Genomic DNA, 18,061 nt, shown 5'->3' on the forward strand with positions numbered 1-18,061 from the left:
ATCTGAATACACTCCTATGTGCAATAATCGAATCGTTAAAGCAAAATTGAATATTGAAACAATAATTTCTCGCACACATTAAACTTAAAACTTGTGTTTTAATTAATACAGGCATACGTTCCATGTTTTAAAAAAAGCGGGTACAGAGCCAGGCTTCCATCACTTTACCCCACTCTTCAGGCCAATAAGTGAAATGTTGTTAAGACTCGGGTCATATTATTACTATTATGGGCAGATGTGACCATAATTTCTGAACGGCTCCATCAGTAGGCGCTGCGTGGAGACGTAGCTCTATTGTGTGTCTTCCACTCTATTTATTACAGGAAGTGGTCCGAAAAGCTGTTTGTCTTCATTTCTGCCTCTGAATTCTACCTTCGCCATGATTGCGAATTCTCTGAGATAGTGGCCTTCGTCAGACCAGCGACATGCTGCGACCACGACTTGCCCGTCCGTCGCTGCCATTGTTTATGTCACTTCGCACCACTCACCACAAACTAAAATATTATACTCACCATCTGGATGCATATCGTTCCTCCCAACTGTGGTTTTCAATGAAATTTCTTCCACGTACTACCAAATTATGGAAAGATAAGCGAACCTTGAAAAAAGTGCGCAGTGGTGCCACACTCAAAAGGCCAACAACGCTCCTGTGATATCTCTGGTGTTACAAGAGAATGTGGCCATCGATGATCACTTAGCATCAGAAAAGTGATTCTTCACCTCGTATTGTGTCCTCCTCTCCCATAACGCTGTATATTAGCTGGATTATATTGCATTTGGGTAACTTAATATTCCTATAAAAATCTAATAAAAATAAAATGTAACGTACCAAGGAAACTATAGATAGAGTGTAGGTACCCTCTTCTGAGCACCAAGTGACAATTTAGTTCCAAGTTTCTTGTAATTTTCATTTTTTACTTTGCATTTTGGCTTCTCACTACTTTCAACGGGACAACCCTTGAGTTCCCAAACTAAGTTTGTTAAAGATTTCGGTCTACGGAGCCTTCTTGATCGTTTCTCGGGCAGTTTTGGCCCGTTTCCCGAGTCTCCCGATGTTCTTCCGCCCGAATGACTTGAGTCTAAAGTTCCGTCTAAATCCATAGCTTGGTGTATATTGGAAAGGCTTTTGTACCTGATGTTGAAAATAGGGGAGTCACCTTTAGTTAACGGTCGTATTGGACTAGCTAGGGGACTAGGAGTCTCTTTAGTCGGTGAGTGGCTTTTTTGACTAAACAGCCTATTTTTATTACTTGTCACATTTTTTATGTAAAGCTTAGGTAAATTCGGTACTGGCGTTAACTTGTCCTTTTGTATTGGTGTAGGTTCTTTAGTAATAGCAGTTTTACGAGATCTTTTTTCAGCTTTTTGGTTTAGCGGTTTCTTTGTTGGTATCGTCTCAATCGGGGGTGGCTCTGGTTTTATTTCGCTAATTAAAGGCATGTGAATTGGCGTTGGTGCAGGAGATGATGGGGCTGATTCGTGTCTTGCGGGCTCACTACTGTATGAAGATTTAATGTTTTTCGGTAAAGGAGCAAAGCCTCTCACATAATCGTATATTTGATCTATTTCATCATACTCATCTGGGATACTGCTCTCATCTCTATGACTGCTATATATATGACTGTGTTTGTTCATGTGTTTTTGGTGATTCGCTGAATCTGAAGATGCACTCCTCCTCAAGAAATATCCCGTTTTGATTAATGGTGGAACATGAAGAGGCGCATTGAGTAATCTCTTTGGATCACCAAGTTTACCGTCTAAAACATGAATTCTATCAACTACGTCCACTAACAATCTATTGCATTTTTCAAGTAATCTTGAATATTCCATAAAATTTTTAATATATTCCTCGTTTTTGCACTTCAACATCTTCAAAGGTGCTGCTAATGGTAATGCAACAAGCGTATTGCCTTCTTTTTGCAATGGTAAAGCGAAAACATGATCTTCTTCGTAAATTGATAAAAGGCGCAGCTCTGGTAAAAAATGGTTGTTACTCTTCAGGCCTCTCGGAGGAGTTCCATGAACCAGCCGCACTGTAATTGGCAATCTTTTAGTTAACAAAGTTTTTGCAGTGTGTACTCCACTAATATTTTCTTCTTTTGCCACGGCTGAAAATTTTCCTCGTTGGTCTAAGCTAAGTAACACAATGTCGCCTTTAGTATCAGTACATTTCAAATATTTATTTTTACCTAAAATAACATCACCTCTTGGCATTATAACCTCACCAGCTGGTAAATTTCTAGCTCCATCAGCGGTTATGTTGTCATCCAAATCTGTTTTACCACAAATTACTCTTATTGGCTCTCTTACTAAACACCCATCTACTAACTTCCTTCTTGAAAGTTCTGCAACTGATTCAATACATCTTACAGCTCTTCCTTCTTCACTCAATAATTCAAAATATCCTTTGTAACTTTCTGGAATAGCAATTCTTGGACCAACACTGACCATTCTGCGTCCATCTTTTAACTTAATAGCTTGAGCGATAATTTTCTTTCTCTTTCCTGCGGATATGAGAAGTGCTGTACTCTGAAGACCTGGACTAGGTAATGTTGGTACACCAAGACCTCCATATTGGCCTTTAATGATCTTGGCGACATTTGGAAGGCGGTTTTTGATTGCGAATTCTCTGAGATAGTGGCCTTCGTCAGACCAGCGACATGCTGCGACCACGACTTGCCCGTCCGTCGCTGCCATTGTTTATGTCACATCTGAAACGAAAAAAAAAGCTGGTTTAATTTTATAATAGACAAAGAATTTTGTTTTGATATACAAGAGTGTATAATAACAAAGAAATACAAAACGTTGCACGAGCGATTCTCAGTCATTCAGATTAAATCACAATATCTTTACAAATTTGATTATTAATTAGGTAGGTGGTAAATGTAGCAATCGTTTCAAGAAGTTTTTTATTATATTGTGGGGTACTTCGAAAACCTTTACGTTCCACCATAATAAATGGGCGACAAAAATAATTAAAAACGAATATACTTTTTGATGATGTTTTTCATTTATTTTTATTTAATTTAAGTCCCTAATTATAAGATATTATTAAAAGGCTATATGTAGTCCCCTTAATTTAGTTTCATGAAAACATAATCGAAAACCATGTACCTACTGCCTAGTATCTTTCACAATTACCTAAAAACTTAAATTGAATGCAATCGAATCAAAAGCTATTGGTAAGCTATGATGGGATACAGTTATGTTATGAAACAATTCTGCAACAGTTATATGATGTGGTTTGTCTATAAGGTGGTCAGGAACCGCAGAGCGTGTTTTTACGGTTGCCACTGGAAAAATGTACTGTTACGTAAAATGATTCACTTCTAAAAACTATGTTCGTGCGCGATAAGGCGCGAGGCACAACGGGAGCTTAATATATACAACACGCCTCAAAGTCAATGCTAGACCGCAAACACTTTAATCGGAGTATGATTTCAGAGTAACATAGAAATAAGGAATAAATATTTACATGTAGAATTTAATATATTTTACCATAGCAATAAACGTGTTTGATTCTTAAAGTTATACAAGTATGGAAATAAAAAACAATTACTGATTTTTTGGGGATTAAATAAAACTTTAATTGTACATAGTATTTGTAAAAAATTAATTTAATCAGTAAGATACAAATTAATTGTCTGATATTTATCTTTACTATTATATAAATAGTAAAATGTTATTGTTTTAATAGATACTAACGAATATTTTATAAATTGACTAAAATTAAAATTTGTAAAGTTGTTAATGTTATTAAAAAGTACAGTACTTAATATTTTGCGACAGCTCCGCAATGTAATCACTAATCTATTTACATAACTTAATTGTTAGATAATTCAACATATTAAAAGCCGCAATAACTTACAAAGTGTTGTTGATTTAGGACGTCCCAACCCTAAATAAATAATTACGATGTTTGCGCTAGCTAATAAAGGAAAAAATGTGTGACATGGCACAGGCACAAGTAACTAAAAGGTAATAACAGTTAAGTAAACTATGTTTAAATGTTTGTGCTCTGCAACAGTGCCTCATTAATTATTAAAATTTCTAGATAAACGAATGATGAATCATGCGGCACCACAGATACAGTGCAATTGATATTTCTTTCTTTACTTGTATAAACTCAAAGAAGTTCTTCTTGAGGAGGGGATCTTTATTTTGCCATTATTTGGAATCACCCGATAAGAAGACATGTCCAAGGTTAATATGAATTAGACTTGAAAAACTAATAAACGCCGACCGTTGCGTACCAATCCAAAATGTATTAAAAATATATTTCCTACCACTGCATCATAAATGAAAGTACGGTCGGAAACGTGATCCCAATTTTACGAGAGCTAAGCAGATAGTTATTTAGATTGCAAATTTGCTAAATCATTACTGAAACATCGTCAACTTAAATCATTTGTGGATCGTTAACGTTACGTCAGTGTAACGTTTAGTAAACTAAGGTTTCGTCCTACAAAGACTTTTCGACATATTAGAACATTTGAAGGCATTTCTTTCCAAAACTGATCAGGATACAGCAGCAGATTTCTATTTAAGGGTTTTAGCGAAGAAATTTTCACGGCCATTGCTTCTTATCAATAACGTGAACCTTCGAGGGAAACAAAAGCTTGTTTGTGAAATTTTACCGAACAATATTTTATAGCACTAAGAAAATGTAATCTTTGTTTTATATTTTTTTTTATCTAATTATCTCACAAATTAGCTTAATATATTACTTAAAATATTTTAAACTTTTTAAATTCACAATTTAAAACCAATTTATCTAGAATAGAAGTAATGGTTTGAGTCGAAAGTAAATGGTTGACAAAATTCAAAGAATGGCAATAATTTCCTTGTTATAAGTGAGCTTAATTTTTGGTCATTCTGATAAATTATTAAACTTTGAATCTTGTAAGTATTTATTTAAGATTATCATGATATTGGTAATTTTTTTAAAGATTTTGTGTAATCAATCGAACATATTACACTATTTTGAAGTATAACACAACAAGGAAAAGGAGCAGATTCATTTAAAATGATAGTAAATCAATGTTAATTATGAAATAACGTAGATTAAAATTCAGATATTTTTATTTTCGTATATGTGTGCTATCATCACTGCCAATGAAGTGATGAAACCCCAGAACGATTTAAAGTTATAGCTTCATTCTGTGCGGGAAGGGTTATAGCTAGGTGTGTCAATGCGCTTGCTGCATAAAATCAATCGAAATGGATGTGTGTGTCGCAAGCACTATTTTTCTATTTTGATTTAACGATTTTTTCTCATTGTGACACCAGCCTTTGCCGTGTAGTGTATTCGGCGTAACGTGAGCCATTGTTTCTGTACATTAACCTTAGTATATTGAGTTATATAACCGTGTAATTAGCGGGCCAGGAATGTCGGTTCACAACACACTCGCGGTTCATGTTCGTGGAAAGAAACGCTAATGTCAAGGACAGTTAGTAATAGCATTACGTTCGGACCATTCAGCAAAGACAAATTAGTGGATTATACAGGTGGACAATACTGGGAAGAAATAACCTGCCATGTTGCATCATTGAGAAGCATAAAATATAACAATTTTGATGTGAATACGTGTTTTAATTTGATTTGTAATAAACAGCATTAGGCATTTGAAAGTTTATATAAGAATCTGACAAATATTTTTAGTGACTTTCTTATGATCCCCGAAACGTATTTTTACTGACTTCATGATTTAAGGTACGACCACTTTTATTTCCGTCTGCCAGGCTTGCTATTCAACCTCTTTTTTTTTTATGAAAATAAGGGACGAGCAGGACGTTCAGCTGATGGTAATTGGTACGCCCTACCCATTACAATGCAGTGCCGCTCAGGATTCTTGAAAAAGCCAAATGTTTAGTCTCATTTGCCCAGTAATTTCACTAGCTACGGTGCCTTTCAGACAGAAACACGGTAATATTTACACATTACTGTTTCACGGCAGAAATAGGCACCGTTGTGGAACCCATAACCTAGCCGGCTCCCTGTGCAAAGGAGCTTCCCACTGGTAAAATCAATCGCTCATATCTCAATACCGCTCAGAAAGTTTTCATGTATCTAATATATTATGAGGCCCTGGTAATTGTAATATGTGATTATTTAGAAGATAAAGATACCATCGCTCGATTTTCAAATATCCCTCAAATTTTTTTTGAGAGTTAAATTGAATTATCGTGTCAAATTGAAAAATGGATCTACATCGGGGATATTTTCGCGTGATGAGTTTTTATTATTTACAAATGTGACCTTAAGCCAGAAGAGTCAATTTATCCACTTCAAATGGCTTAATCCAGAAAAGCGACTGAAACAAAATATGGGCATAGGGTTTGGTGTAGCAGCTACTTTAGATAAGTATACATCCACATCCGAAGTTTAATTATACCACTGGATGGCGAAAGGAAAAAAACAATATATTGTTACGCTAAGAAATAATTAAAACTGGTGGAGAGGATCACTTGAAATGTATTCTGACCTGAAGAAGCTGCGACGCTCTTTACGGTCCAAGCTTAAGTTTTCTATGAAATCTATTAGTTTTGCATATTAATATTATTATTTTTTATTTTATGAAAATAAGATACGAGACGAGCAAGACTTTCAGCAAATGGTAATATATACGTCCTGCCCATTACAATGCAGTTCCGCTCAGGATTCTTGAAAAACCCAAAGATTCTATGCGGCACTACAATTGTGCTCGTCACCTTGAGACATAAGATGTTGAGTTTCATTTGTCCAGTAATTTCACTTGCTACGGCCCTCTTCAGACCTAAACACAGTAATGTTTACAAATTATTATATTAGTACCCATAATCTAGCCGGCATCCTGTGCAAAGGAGCCTCCCTGGTTGACTATATGTATGTTATATATATATTTGCTAACTTAGGAGTATATCTATTACACAGTAATAGCATTTTCTAAATTTACTCCATAATAAAACTGTAAAAATTAGTTTAACAGAATCTTTATAAAATCGCGAACCCAGTTCAAACTGTTTTATAATAAATTAAGTTGTGTGAAACCATCATACCGTTAAACATCACAATTTCTAAGCAATTGTTATAAGCTTTCTAGTTTCTACACGTCACGCTCTTTAATACATCTATATCTTAATTATTAAACATCCCCACCATCCGGATGTGTGACGGTCCTCCACAGTGCGGTTTTCAAGGAGCTTTCTTCCACGTACTACAAAGCTGTAGAATGAGCTTCCATGTACGGTGTTTCCGGGACGATACGACATGGGTACCTTCAAAAAAAGCGCGTACACCTTCCTTAAAGGCCGGCAACGCTCCTGATTCCTCTGGTGTTGCGGGAGATTGTGGGCGGCGGTGATCACTTAACAACAGGTGACCCGTACGCTCGTTTGTCCTCCTATTCCATAAAAAAAAAAACGTCTGACGAAAAATTTTTAAGTGACTTTATTTTATGATCCCCCAAACGTATTTTTACTGACTTCAAGATTTTAGGTAAGTCCACTTTTATTTGCGTCTGCAAGGCCTGCTATTCACGAAAATACCTTAATACCACTCAGAAAGTTTTCATGTATCTAATATATTATGAAGCCCTGGTAATTGTTATGATTTTAAAATATGTGATTATTTACGAGCTAATGTACTATCGGTCGAATTTCAAATATCCCTCCATATTTTTTTGATAGTTAAATTGAATGAGCGTGTCAAATTGGAAAATTTCAAATGTGGCCTTTATGCCCTTCCTATTACAATGCAGTGCCGCTCAAGATTATTGAAAAACCTAAAAATTCTGAGCGGCACTACAACTGCGCTCGTCACCTTGAGACATAATATGTCAAGTCTAATTTTTTTCAGTTCTCAGTAATTTCGCTAGCTACGGCGCCCTTCAATCCGAAACACAGTAATGCTTACACATTACTGCTTCACGGCAGAAAGAGACGCCGCCCATAATCTAGCCGGTATCCGGTTCAAAGGAGCCAGGATTGGTTATGTGACTGCATTATCATTGCAGCAGTCATGGATCTTTACAATTTTATATTGTGAGTTTACGACTCGAAGTTGGATGGATGGCTGTTTGGCTTTCTATGGCAAGAACATATTATTATTTTAATATTTTTAATTTATCCCTAGTCTAACTGGTGTGACTCCGGAAAAATGTGTACAATATTATTTCTTTAAAGATAAAATAAATAAAAGTATTTAAGTTATACTATGAACGATATATTTTGATAGATAACTATTGTATTAAATATATCATTGTATAGCATCAACATAATAGATTAAATATTGTGATAGTTTCAAATGTAGGAAAGTCTGGCTATATTTGCCAAGGCAGCATGAGAATGTTAACACCAGGAACATACAGAAACTTATAATGCCTACTACTCAGCTAAGTCTTTTTTTATGGAATAGGAAGACAAACGAGCATACGGGTCACCTGGTATTAAGTGATCACCGCCGCCCACATTCTCTTGCAACACCAGAGGAATCACAAGAGCGTTGCCGGCCTTTAAGGAAGGTGCGCGTACACCTTCCTTTTTTTGAAGGTACCCTAGTCTAGTTAGTAAGTCCTTTGTGAGGCGATATATTATATATGCTTTTACAAAAAGATCCCAGAAAATGTTCAAAACAAAAGTATTAATATACAAAATAATTGTTAGAAAACGTTTGTGTGGTAAAGGTTACTATAACATAAATTACTTTCTTAATGATACCACGGATTGGGAATGGAGCGACCGCCTTCAGGCAATTAAATAGTAAGTTTAATTGTACGCTATTACTTTGTAAACATATTTTTTTATGAAAAAAAGTTCGTTGAGTCTGTTGCGCCTGTACTTCTCATGTCTGAGGCATTCTTTTTGGAATTGGTGGTAGTTTTTGACTTTCAATAAGTGATGTCACATCCTATTTAAAAAAAATATTTAAATTTGATCTCTCTACTAATTAATTAAATATTGTATGGTCTCTACTGCTTGTTTACTTCATGGCGAACTTTATTGTGAAAATTGATGTCTATCTTTTGATTTGTGTACATCGTTGTCTTTTAATAAGTATTGATAAGTGTAAAATCTAGTATACCGAAGTTCTTTCTTAATATTATCAGGTAAGGCAACCTAGTTCGTTCTACTATTTAAAAACCTCTTTAACGATAAGCTTATAATTTGTGTATTGATTGTCAGAGAAGCCACAAGTTTGACTGGCTCAGCAGTCCAGTTAGTCGATTGTTAGATATGAATACAATAAGTTGATAAAAACGATATAATTGGACGGTGCGCGGTCCGCGGTACATCACGACCCGGCGGCACGACGGCCTGCGAGCGATAACTGTGGATGCAAGACAAATAAGGAACGAGTGCGGGGCCACCAAACTAGCTGCTGATATAAGCGATCTTACGTATTTGATCTATTTTTTTAAAAACATAAAAAGGGATTAAGTAAGAGCCTAACTCACGCATCCGGAGTTATTTCCAAATTTAAATCTAGGCGTGGTGATTGAAATTTAAAAAAATTTAAAAAGTACTTATCATATGTCGCCTTCAAAACTTAAATATGTGAAAGGATACAATTTTAATACGTGTGATTTACATTCACTTCAAAACGTCGGATTAATTTAAAAATTTCGCACACTTATCAAGAGCTGATGCTAACACAATATTTCCATACCTTCAGTCTTATATTGTAACCAGAATCATTAGGATATAAAATATAGAAATATAAAATATAGATTTTTAGGATAAAAATATTCTCTCTTTTATTTATAAGTACTTATAATGTTTTTTTACGTACTAAATTACTTTTATTTGTAAAGTTGTAGTTTAATTATTTGTCATAATTTAAAAACGCTCAACTTTATGTGACCATACAAATAACATGCTATATTAATATAATTATACAATTATTTTCTAGTTTTTGAAAGCATTAACAATAATTTTAATCGATAGAACTGCTCGTTATAGAACCTAACCTATAACAATCTATTCGAATAATTGGCAAATGTTTCCGGTCCTGGTGCCATTCAATGAAGACTCAAGAAAAATACAACATTTTCAGACGAAAGTATTGTATTTTTCTTGAGTATTTGCAATTTAAGATTAGCAGCATATGTATGTTATGAGTAACATTACTGAGATACCTGCCTGCCCTGTGTCCTCGTAAACGCATATAAACCCAACATTCAATTTAAGAATCTTAATATTATTGAAAGGATACTATTATACTTATTTCTAATTATTTGCAACCTTTTTTAACTTGTGTCAAATATTTAATATATTTTTTAAAGTGTGGAGGATCACATACATACATGTAGATTTTTAAGAATAACCATTATAAATATTTTGCTAACCCATAACAACCCCTATATTGGGTATCTTGTGAATTCTTATTCATGTACTCAGACATAATATGAGCGGCGGTAATTACTTACCATTAAGTGACCCATGAACGTACGAACGACCCATCCCTTCAAAAAAAGTTAGTACCTTGTTACAAAGCATTGTATTATATTTTATCTCTTAGGGGTGAATTTCTAGATACGTTAAATTCCTTTTTACTATACTTGTATTTTACAGCATGTATATAAAGTTTGAAATAAATGCATCAAATAAAATAGCTTGATATAAAAGTAGAATAAAACGCTAATTTAATAGCCACGGTGTCAAAGAGCACGGGTTCCCATGTTCTTATTTATTACATCTCCGATTGTCCTTATTAGGCAGGTTAGATTTAATGCGAAACGCTTGCTTTATGGCTCTATTTTCTGATGGACCGCTAGTATCATAACCGCTATATAATGGATCGTAACTTTTGTCTGTTTCGGGATCTTACAGTTTTCGTATTTATAATACAAACTCAATTGAGCAGTGGAATGACTTCTAGTGCCAAGTTCATGACCGTTGTTGTCGCAAGTTCAATTTTGTGAAATTGAAATTAGTTTAACAGAACATAAAAGTAATAAATACATTTTTTAAATTGTTTCTTAATGTTATACATACATTAAAATGGGGATAACTCCATGGAGTGCATTTTAGTCCAAATTGAGAGATAGGATAGTTTTTATTTCGATTTGGGACCCATAATTATTTTAAATACTAATATTTGTTTTGTATGGACATATTTACTATGAGATAATTTATTGACGCACGGTTTGACAGTTCTGTTGTGAAACAATTTCATTGTAACCACAGGGAGCATATTATTTGACGAAATAATTCTTGATGTTATGAAATATTATTGAGAAATTCATAAAAAACAGTATTTTATTTATTATGTACACAACAACGTCTGTCGGGTCAGCCAGTATATACATAAAAGGCTATATACACATCAAATTATAACCGCAATATAATGTAAACACAAATAAGTTAGGTATAAAAGTAGACGAACCACTAATCGGAAAATAGAGTTCTTATCATAAAAGTCCCATGGAAAATCGTGTTACGAAATAAGTCTTTGTCATTTAAAAATTATATTTTGTTGTTTTGTTACAAGATAGTTATTATATTTTCCTAAATTTTACAAATTGAAAATAACGTCTTCATACTTATGAAAATTGCTTTTGGAAGATATTAAGCAATCGCTAATTCTTTGAATTAATGCCTTAAATATGTCAAAAAATATCTTAGATCATTTATACCTCTACATAGAGTCTCTTGCTGTTAGACAGCCGATAAAAACAGGCCAGGAATATAAGCTTAGTGTTCGTGACAAGCTACGTCTTACACTCGCGATTTGTATGACACTTTGTGTTGACCAGCTCAAAATAGAGGTTAGATCTAAAGTCAATTTATTTCGACATTTTTACAGCTGTCATAGTCTATCTAGACGTATAAATGATCGAAGCTAAATATGATAAAATTGTTTTTCTTTCGTTTGTTATATTTTTTTAAGAATATATGATTCATTGTATTCGGCAAGGCGTATCATCAATATTTGTTGAATGCCTTGATAGTCTCCTTACTTCTTACCATTAAAAGCCAAGAACGAGTTGGCCTGGACGCCATCTACATTTTTATAACGCTGTGAAACTCAACGTTCCACTGTCTGTCTTCTTTTTAAGATCGAAAGTAAAGATAGTTTCTCTAGCAACAGCGCCTTATAAACAGAAATACAAATGTCTATACAAAACTGCTTTGGAGTAGAAAAAAGTCTTCTGCTTATGATAATACCGTTTATAGAACAGCCCCATTACAGAAAAATGCATCAAATTTAAAAAAAAAAAATTCAAATTAGGATTCAAAATCACTTATAGAACGTCAAAAACTACCCATTCAAAATAGACTGCCTTAGAAGAATGGGCGCAAGAAACTCAGCGGGCTCTTTTTTTTACAAAAATATGGATTACCAATAAATAAATAAATAAATAATATCGTACAATAAACATTTATAAATAAAGAGCCTGAGGGTGTTCGATTCATTACCGGTCCGTGGTGTCATTAAGAAAATCCTTTATGCTATAGTAACCTTTCCGACACAAACATTTTTTAGCAATTCTTTTAAATTTCGTTCATAAAACATTTGTTTTGTACATTTTCTGGGATCATATTGTAAAAGCATAAACATCGCCCAATAAAAGACTTACTAACGACTTAACCGAGCAGTAGGCATAACAAGTTTATGTTTGTTTCTCGTGCTAACATTATGATTGTTACAGTTTCTAGAAAAGCATAATGCATCAATGTTTAGTTGAATTCTCTGTGTACGGAACCCTAAAAAGTAACAAACGCAAAATACCGGAAGCTTCAAATAATCGGACAATACTTAGCGGTGGTAATGTGGTCTAAACACGTTTGTAAGTAATTAAGTCTGGTGATTAGTACCACAGCTAATTGCCAATGGTGGTCGCGATTTTATGGTCACGGTTCTGGGTTGAATAGCGGATGTTTGGTTTGGATTTTGGCAGTCGGGGAAACAATTAAGGTGACAGATTTAGGTCAAGTCGAGTCTTAAACATTGCAATACAATTGTATAGTGTCTAGCTGTCCCGACAGACGTTATTTTGTACATAATAAATAAAATACCGTTTGCGATGAATTTGTCAAAAATATTTCATAACATGAAAAATTTTTTAGTAAAATATGCTCCCTGTTGTTATAATGAAATTGTTGAATATTGATTTGAAGAATACTGGCAGCATTTCCGCGTTGGATAGCTAGGCTGATCCGTTGACCGAGATAGCTGCCAGCGCTTGGGTTTCCAGTAGCCTTATTAAGGCGCGAAGATAGTATTTTGAACATTATCCACGCCTCTGGGCCCCACGGGCCAAGTGTCTCGACACCAAAGGGCATAAAGATGTATGACTCACTGAGACCAACATATTAATTAAGTGTCGAATTAAGACGAATATTGGCCGAATGATCACTCAAGAAAACTCAAAAACATTTTGAAAGTCGTAAACAGTCGGTAAACGCTTGGAATTATTAAACCCGCACACCACTAGCACACATTAACAAATCAAAATTGGTCACACATGAACGAACTGTCAGGTCGTGCTACGCTATATTCTATGTATATGGTAAAAAGTAAACACCGAAACGTATTTCCACCCCGGCTAGATTACTTTTTACCAAGCAGGTGCCTTTAGCTCCATCGTCTGTGCAAGACATTTTGATTGATGGTGATAGATGATACTCATATTTACGATAACAGACTGGTTCGCGTATGGCAGACATCGTAACGAGATTAACCTTAGCCTGCACCGCTGGCGATCTTTTCAGGGTTCAGTAGAAGCGATCCAATTATCGGATTTAGGATTAGTATCGTTTGTAAGATTAGTACACTATTTTAATCTAGGGAATGACCGCAATGACAGTGTAAGGATTCGCTCAAGGCCGTAAAAAGTTGTTTGAGTATAGTTTTGACTTGTATTTATTTCTGCCGTGAAGCAGTAATGTGTAAGCATTATTGTGTTTCGGTCTGTTTGCCCGTCCTTCTCAGATCTGAGGCATACTGAGGGTAGTAGTTTTTGAATTTCAATAACTGATTCTATTTTGAATGAGTACTTGAATTTGAATTTATCCATAATTCGCTATAAAGCATCATAACCTTCGCTATAACTACTAATTAACGAGTGTATCCGATTATCTTATTTTAAGTTTATGCAGTATTTATGTAGATGTATGTATATTTGATCTATACATTGTCTGTCTTTGATTCCGGTACCCTAAGGTCGTTTGGAAGATACCGTTGATTTATGATAAGATCGTTCTTTTGTTTATTAAGCTTTTTTATGGAAAAGGAGGACAAACGAGCATACGGGTCACCTGGTGTTAAGTGATCACCGCCCCCCACATTCTCTTGTAACACCAGAGTAATCACAAGAGCGTTGCCGGCCCTTAAGGAAGGTGTACGCACTTTTTTCGAAGGTACCCATGTCGTATCGTCCTGAAAACACAAGGAAGCTCATTCTACAGCTTTGTAGTACGTGGAAGAAAGCTCCTTAAAAACCGCACTGTGGAGGACCGCCACACATCCAGATGGTGGGGATGATATCCTAATTTGTGGCATTTCGTGCGAAGTTAGGATTCGGCGGCAGTAATCAGGTGAAACAGCTCGTCAGAACACTCCCCATGATAAATGCGGTAGAAGACACATAATGTAGCGACGTCTCTACGCAACGCCAAGTGATCCAGCCGTTTATAGTACGATGGGTCCCCGACACTTTGAGCTGCGCTGCGTTGCACGCGGTCATATATAATGAGCTGATACTGGGGTGCGCCAGACCAGAGATGACAGCATTACTCCATATGTGGCCGGACCTGCGCTCTGTAGAGCGCTAGAACTTGAATTATTGCCGTTCTCTATTAATGACTCCCAGCTTCTTAGAAGCCAATTTGGCTGTGCCCTCCTAATGGCCACGGAATTAAAAAACCTACACACCCGAGTTTCACATGAAGTTTTTCAATACAGTTGAAGGTAATAATAAAAAACAAATCATACAATTAAATATGTTTGTTTCAACGTACTTTCAGAAAATAGCGCGTTTTTGCAACTGGGCTTTTTTTAATAACCAACCTAGGTAACACGATTATACGCATGTACTATTCGATGTTGACTGCTAGACGGCAAAAAGATTCGATGCTGTAGTACCTACGTACCCGGCATGCTGTGTACGACCCTTCCACTGTTGTATGTCTGTAGTTGAAAAAAGCTGTGTCAGTAGTTTTTAAGGCAAAAGCTACATCGGCAGATTTTTTTTTATGAAAATAAGGGACGAGACGAACAGGACGTTCAGCTGATGATAATTGATACGCCCAGGTACAATGCAGTGCTGGTCAGGATTGTTAAAAAAACTAAAAATTCTGAGCGGCACCACACTTGCACTCGAGACGTAAGATGTTAAGTCTCATTTGCCCAGTAATTTCACACCAATGGGAATTGGTCTTACTTCAATTACGTCATTTGGAAATATTTGTCAAGTTTCACAGGAAATATTTGTCTTTAACCCCAGTGGTATAGTAGCCAGTAGTATCTATAATAAAGTTAATAAATAAATAGTTTTACCCTACGGAACCCGGTATGTTAACAGTATTACGCCTGGCTAGTTTTTTCAGGCTATTTCCATACAGGAAGCGATGTACCGTTGATTCGGCCGCTTGTCAACCGTTGCTAATCGGTATGCGATGCTCACGAGTCCAATACAGTTACAATATGGCTTCATTTAATATGCTTTCGATAGCATAACAGTACCATGATGCTATTATGTTGTTTGTTTTATGAGAACCGATTTGATTTGACGAGACCGTCGATACGACTAGTTCTAGGATTATGTTCCCCTAGTAAATTGCAATATAAGTATGCACATTATATTATATAATATGACCATATTAAACCATATTTGCATTATCACTCATTGAATTTATATTTATTATATTTAAATACACAAACAGTTCTCAATCAGTGTAATGTAAGTCACACTACTTTTTTTCAATTTCATTGCAATCCTAAGGTGGCCCCAAAAACTGAACCAATACAATTCATCATTTCAGCCGGGAGACGTCAACGGCTGGACAAAAGCCTCCCCCAAAGATCGCCATGATGATCGGTCGTGCGCTGTCTTCATCAAACCAACTCTGGCGATCTTCACCAGATTGTCGGTCGATCTTACGATCGGGCCTTCCAACACTGCGTCTTCCGGTACGTGGTAGCCATGCGAGGACCTTATTGCCCCAACAACTGTCCGTGAAGCAATGTGCCCTGCCCACTGCCACTTCATTAATGCTAACTTAAGCTTGAATTTTTTGTCAGTTTCACACAAAGGATCTTCCAGTGTCATTTGTAGTGTTTATGATTTACGCAAAAACAAACATTTAGTTACAAGTACGAAGATTTCGTTTGCGAACGTCTGTTAGCTGTGGATGGAAGAAGCAAATCACGCTTGTTTTAACGTTTGATATTCGCATGTACACAATAGGATGATTTACTGGAAAGGACAATTCAGTCATGTTGACAATCATCATCATCTTCATCATCAGCCGGAAGACGTCCACTGCTGGACAAAGGCCTCCCCCAAAGATCGCCATGACGCTCGGATCGCCCATACAACTTATTCTGGCGATCTTGACCAGATTATCGGTCCATCTTGTGGCCTACCAACACTACGCCTTCTGGTACAATGTACTATATCGACAATATTATCTTATACTTACGAACGTCCAACTCCATCGCTTAAGAGACCTTTGACATCATTTGAAAGGATTCAAACTTTTAGATTACACGCAGTCCTATAGTTAAACAATCCAATTAAATGATGGAATCCATGTTCAATTAATAATAATTATAAATAATAACGTGGAAGTTAGACAAACAATAGTCCCGATATTCCTTTCCCCCCAACTCCACTAGGTCTAAGAAACTCTACAGTTACCAACCAATATATCACCCTCCAAAAAGCTACCATATGAAACACCTGTAGAATTATTCGAAAATATCTACAAACCACAAGTTGGTCTGTTTGAAAAACAACATTCCTGCAATCTTCTAGGACCCACACTTGGCTCTGAACCGTGTGGATTATTTATTTACCGATTTTTCTTTAAACCGAGACACAAAATTAATCTTGCCCCAAACTAGGCGTAGCCTGTTGTACCATGGGTACAAGACAACGATATAAATATACTTAAATACTTATAAACATCCATTACTCGAAAACAAACATATATATTCATCATATAAATGTTTGAACCTACCGGGATTGCTGCCCATATCGTAAGGTTAATGACTCGACAGGACTCAACTCATTGATGGACGTAACGGGCCACATCGTTGTTGACCACTTTATAAGGATTTATGAATCAATTTGATAAATTATTTCCACGTTATGATCAATAATTATGGTGTTTACGAATTTATTGTCGCTTTTATCTTTGGTATTGAACGAGAGGGCCAGCTTATTTTTGGGGCTGTACTCACGGACGAGTAAAAAAAGAAGTAACAAACATAAAAAAAACATGCCGACGAATTGAGAACGTCCTCCTTTTTTGAAGTCGGTTAAAAATTGAAATTTAGTTTAGTATGAAACGTGCCGTGATTTGACATTATGGCGATTGGCGACCAAGTATTATCCGGCTAAGTTTGAAAGCAAACAGTTGCTTAAAACGTATCTCCGTTTTTTAGAAGATTATAGTCGTCATCTATCAATCTATCAATGACTGCACGTTTCATACAATCGAGTGAATCGCTTTTTTCTCAGAGAGTTTTGCTATGCTGGGTGACAGTGCGATCTGAGTACTGAACTTGTGTTATTAATAAAGGCAAAGTAAAGATATTCCAAGTTTTAAAACTTTTTGTCTTTATATTACCTTTGTCAATACAGAATTACATGGCAGGGAAAAGTAATTTTAAAGTTGGAGTAACTTTACACTGCGTTTATTAAAAAGAGAGTTCAAGTTTGGGAATTAATACTGACACAGACAAATGCATTGAAATACAGATTCAGAATTGATTGACGGATGTCATTAAAATAATGAATGAAATAATGTACATAATAATTAGAGATTATTTATTAGGCCGTTAGAAGCATCGTATTTTTACATCATCAATAGACTCATCCTTCAGTATTTGATGTTCATTTCAACTTGGTAA

General features: G+C 35.6%; 1 protein-coding gene across 3 annotated transcripts in view; it reads right to left on the reverse strand.

Moving 5' to 3' along the window:
* LOC126972962 (uncharacterized) overlaps window positions 1-18,061 on the reverse strand; it is a 284,567-nt gene that overhangs the window by 137,884 nt on the left and 128,622 nt on the right. For all 3 annotated transcript variants that reach the window (XR_007731236.1, XM_050820064.1, XM_050820063.1), the window contains exon 5: window positions 830-2,711. Coding sequence is in view for 2 of the 3 variants with exons in the window: in XM_050820064.1 (XP_050676021.1) it covers window positions 838-2,697 (1,860 nt within the window). In the remaining variant the exon portion in view is untranslated. The remainder of the gene's footprint in view (window positions 1-829; window positions 2,712-18,061) is intronic.

The sequence above is a fragment of the Leptidea sinapis genome, chromosome 28, assembly GCF_905404315.1.
Source record: "Leptidea sinapis chromosome 28, ilLepSina1.1, whole genome shotgun sequence".
NCBI lineage: Eukaryota > Metazoa > Arthropoda > Insecta > Lepidoptera > Pieridae > Leptidea > Leptidea sinapis.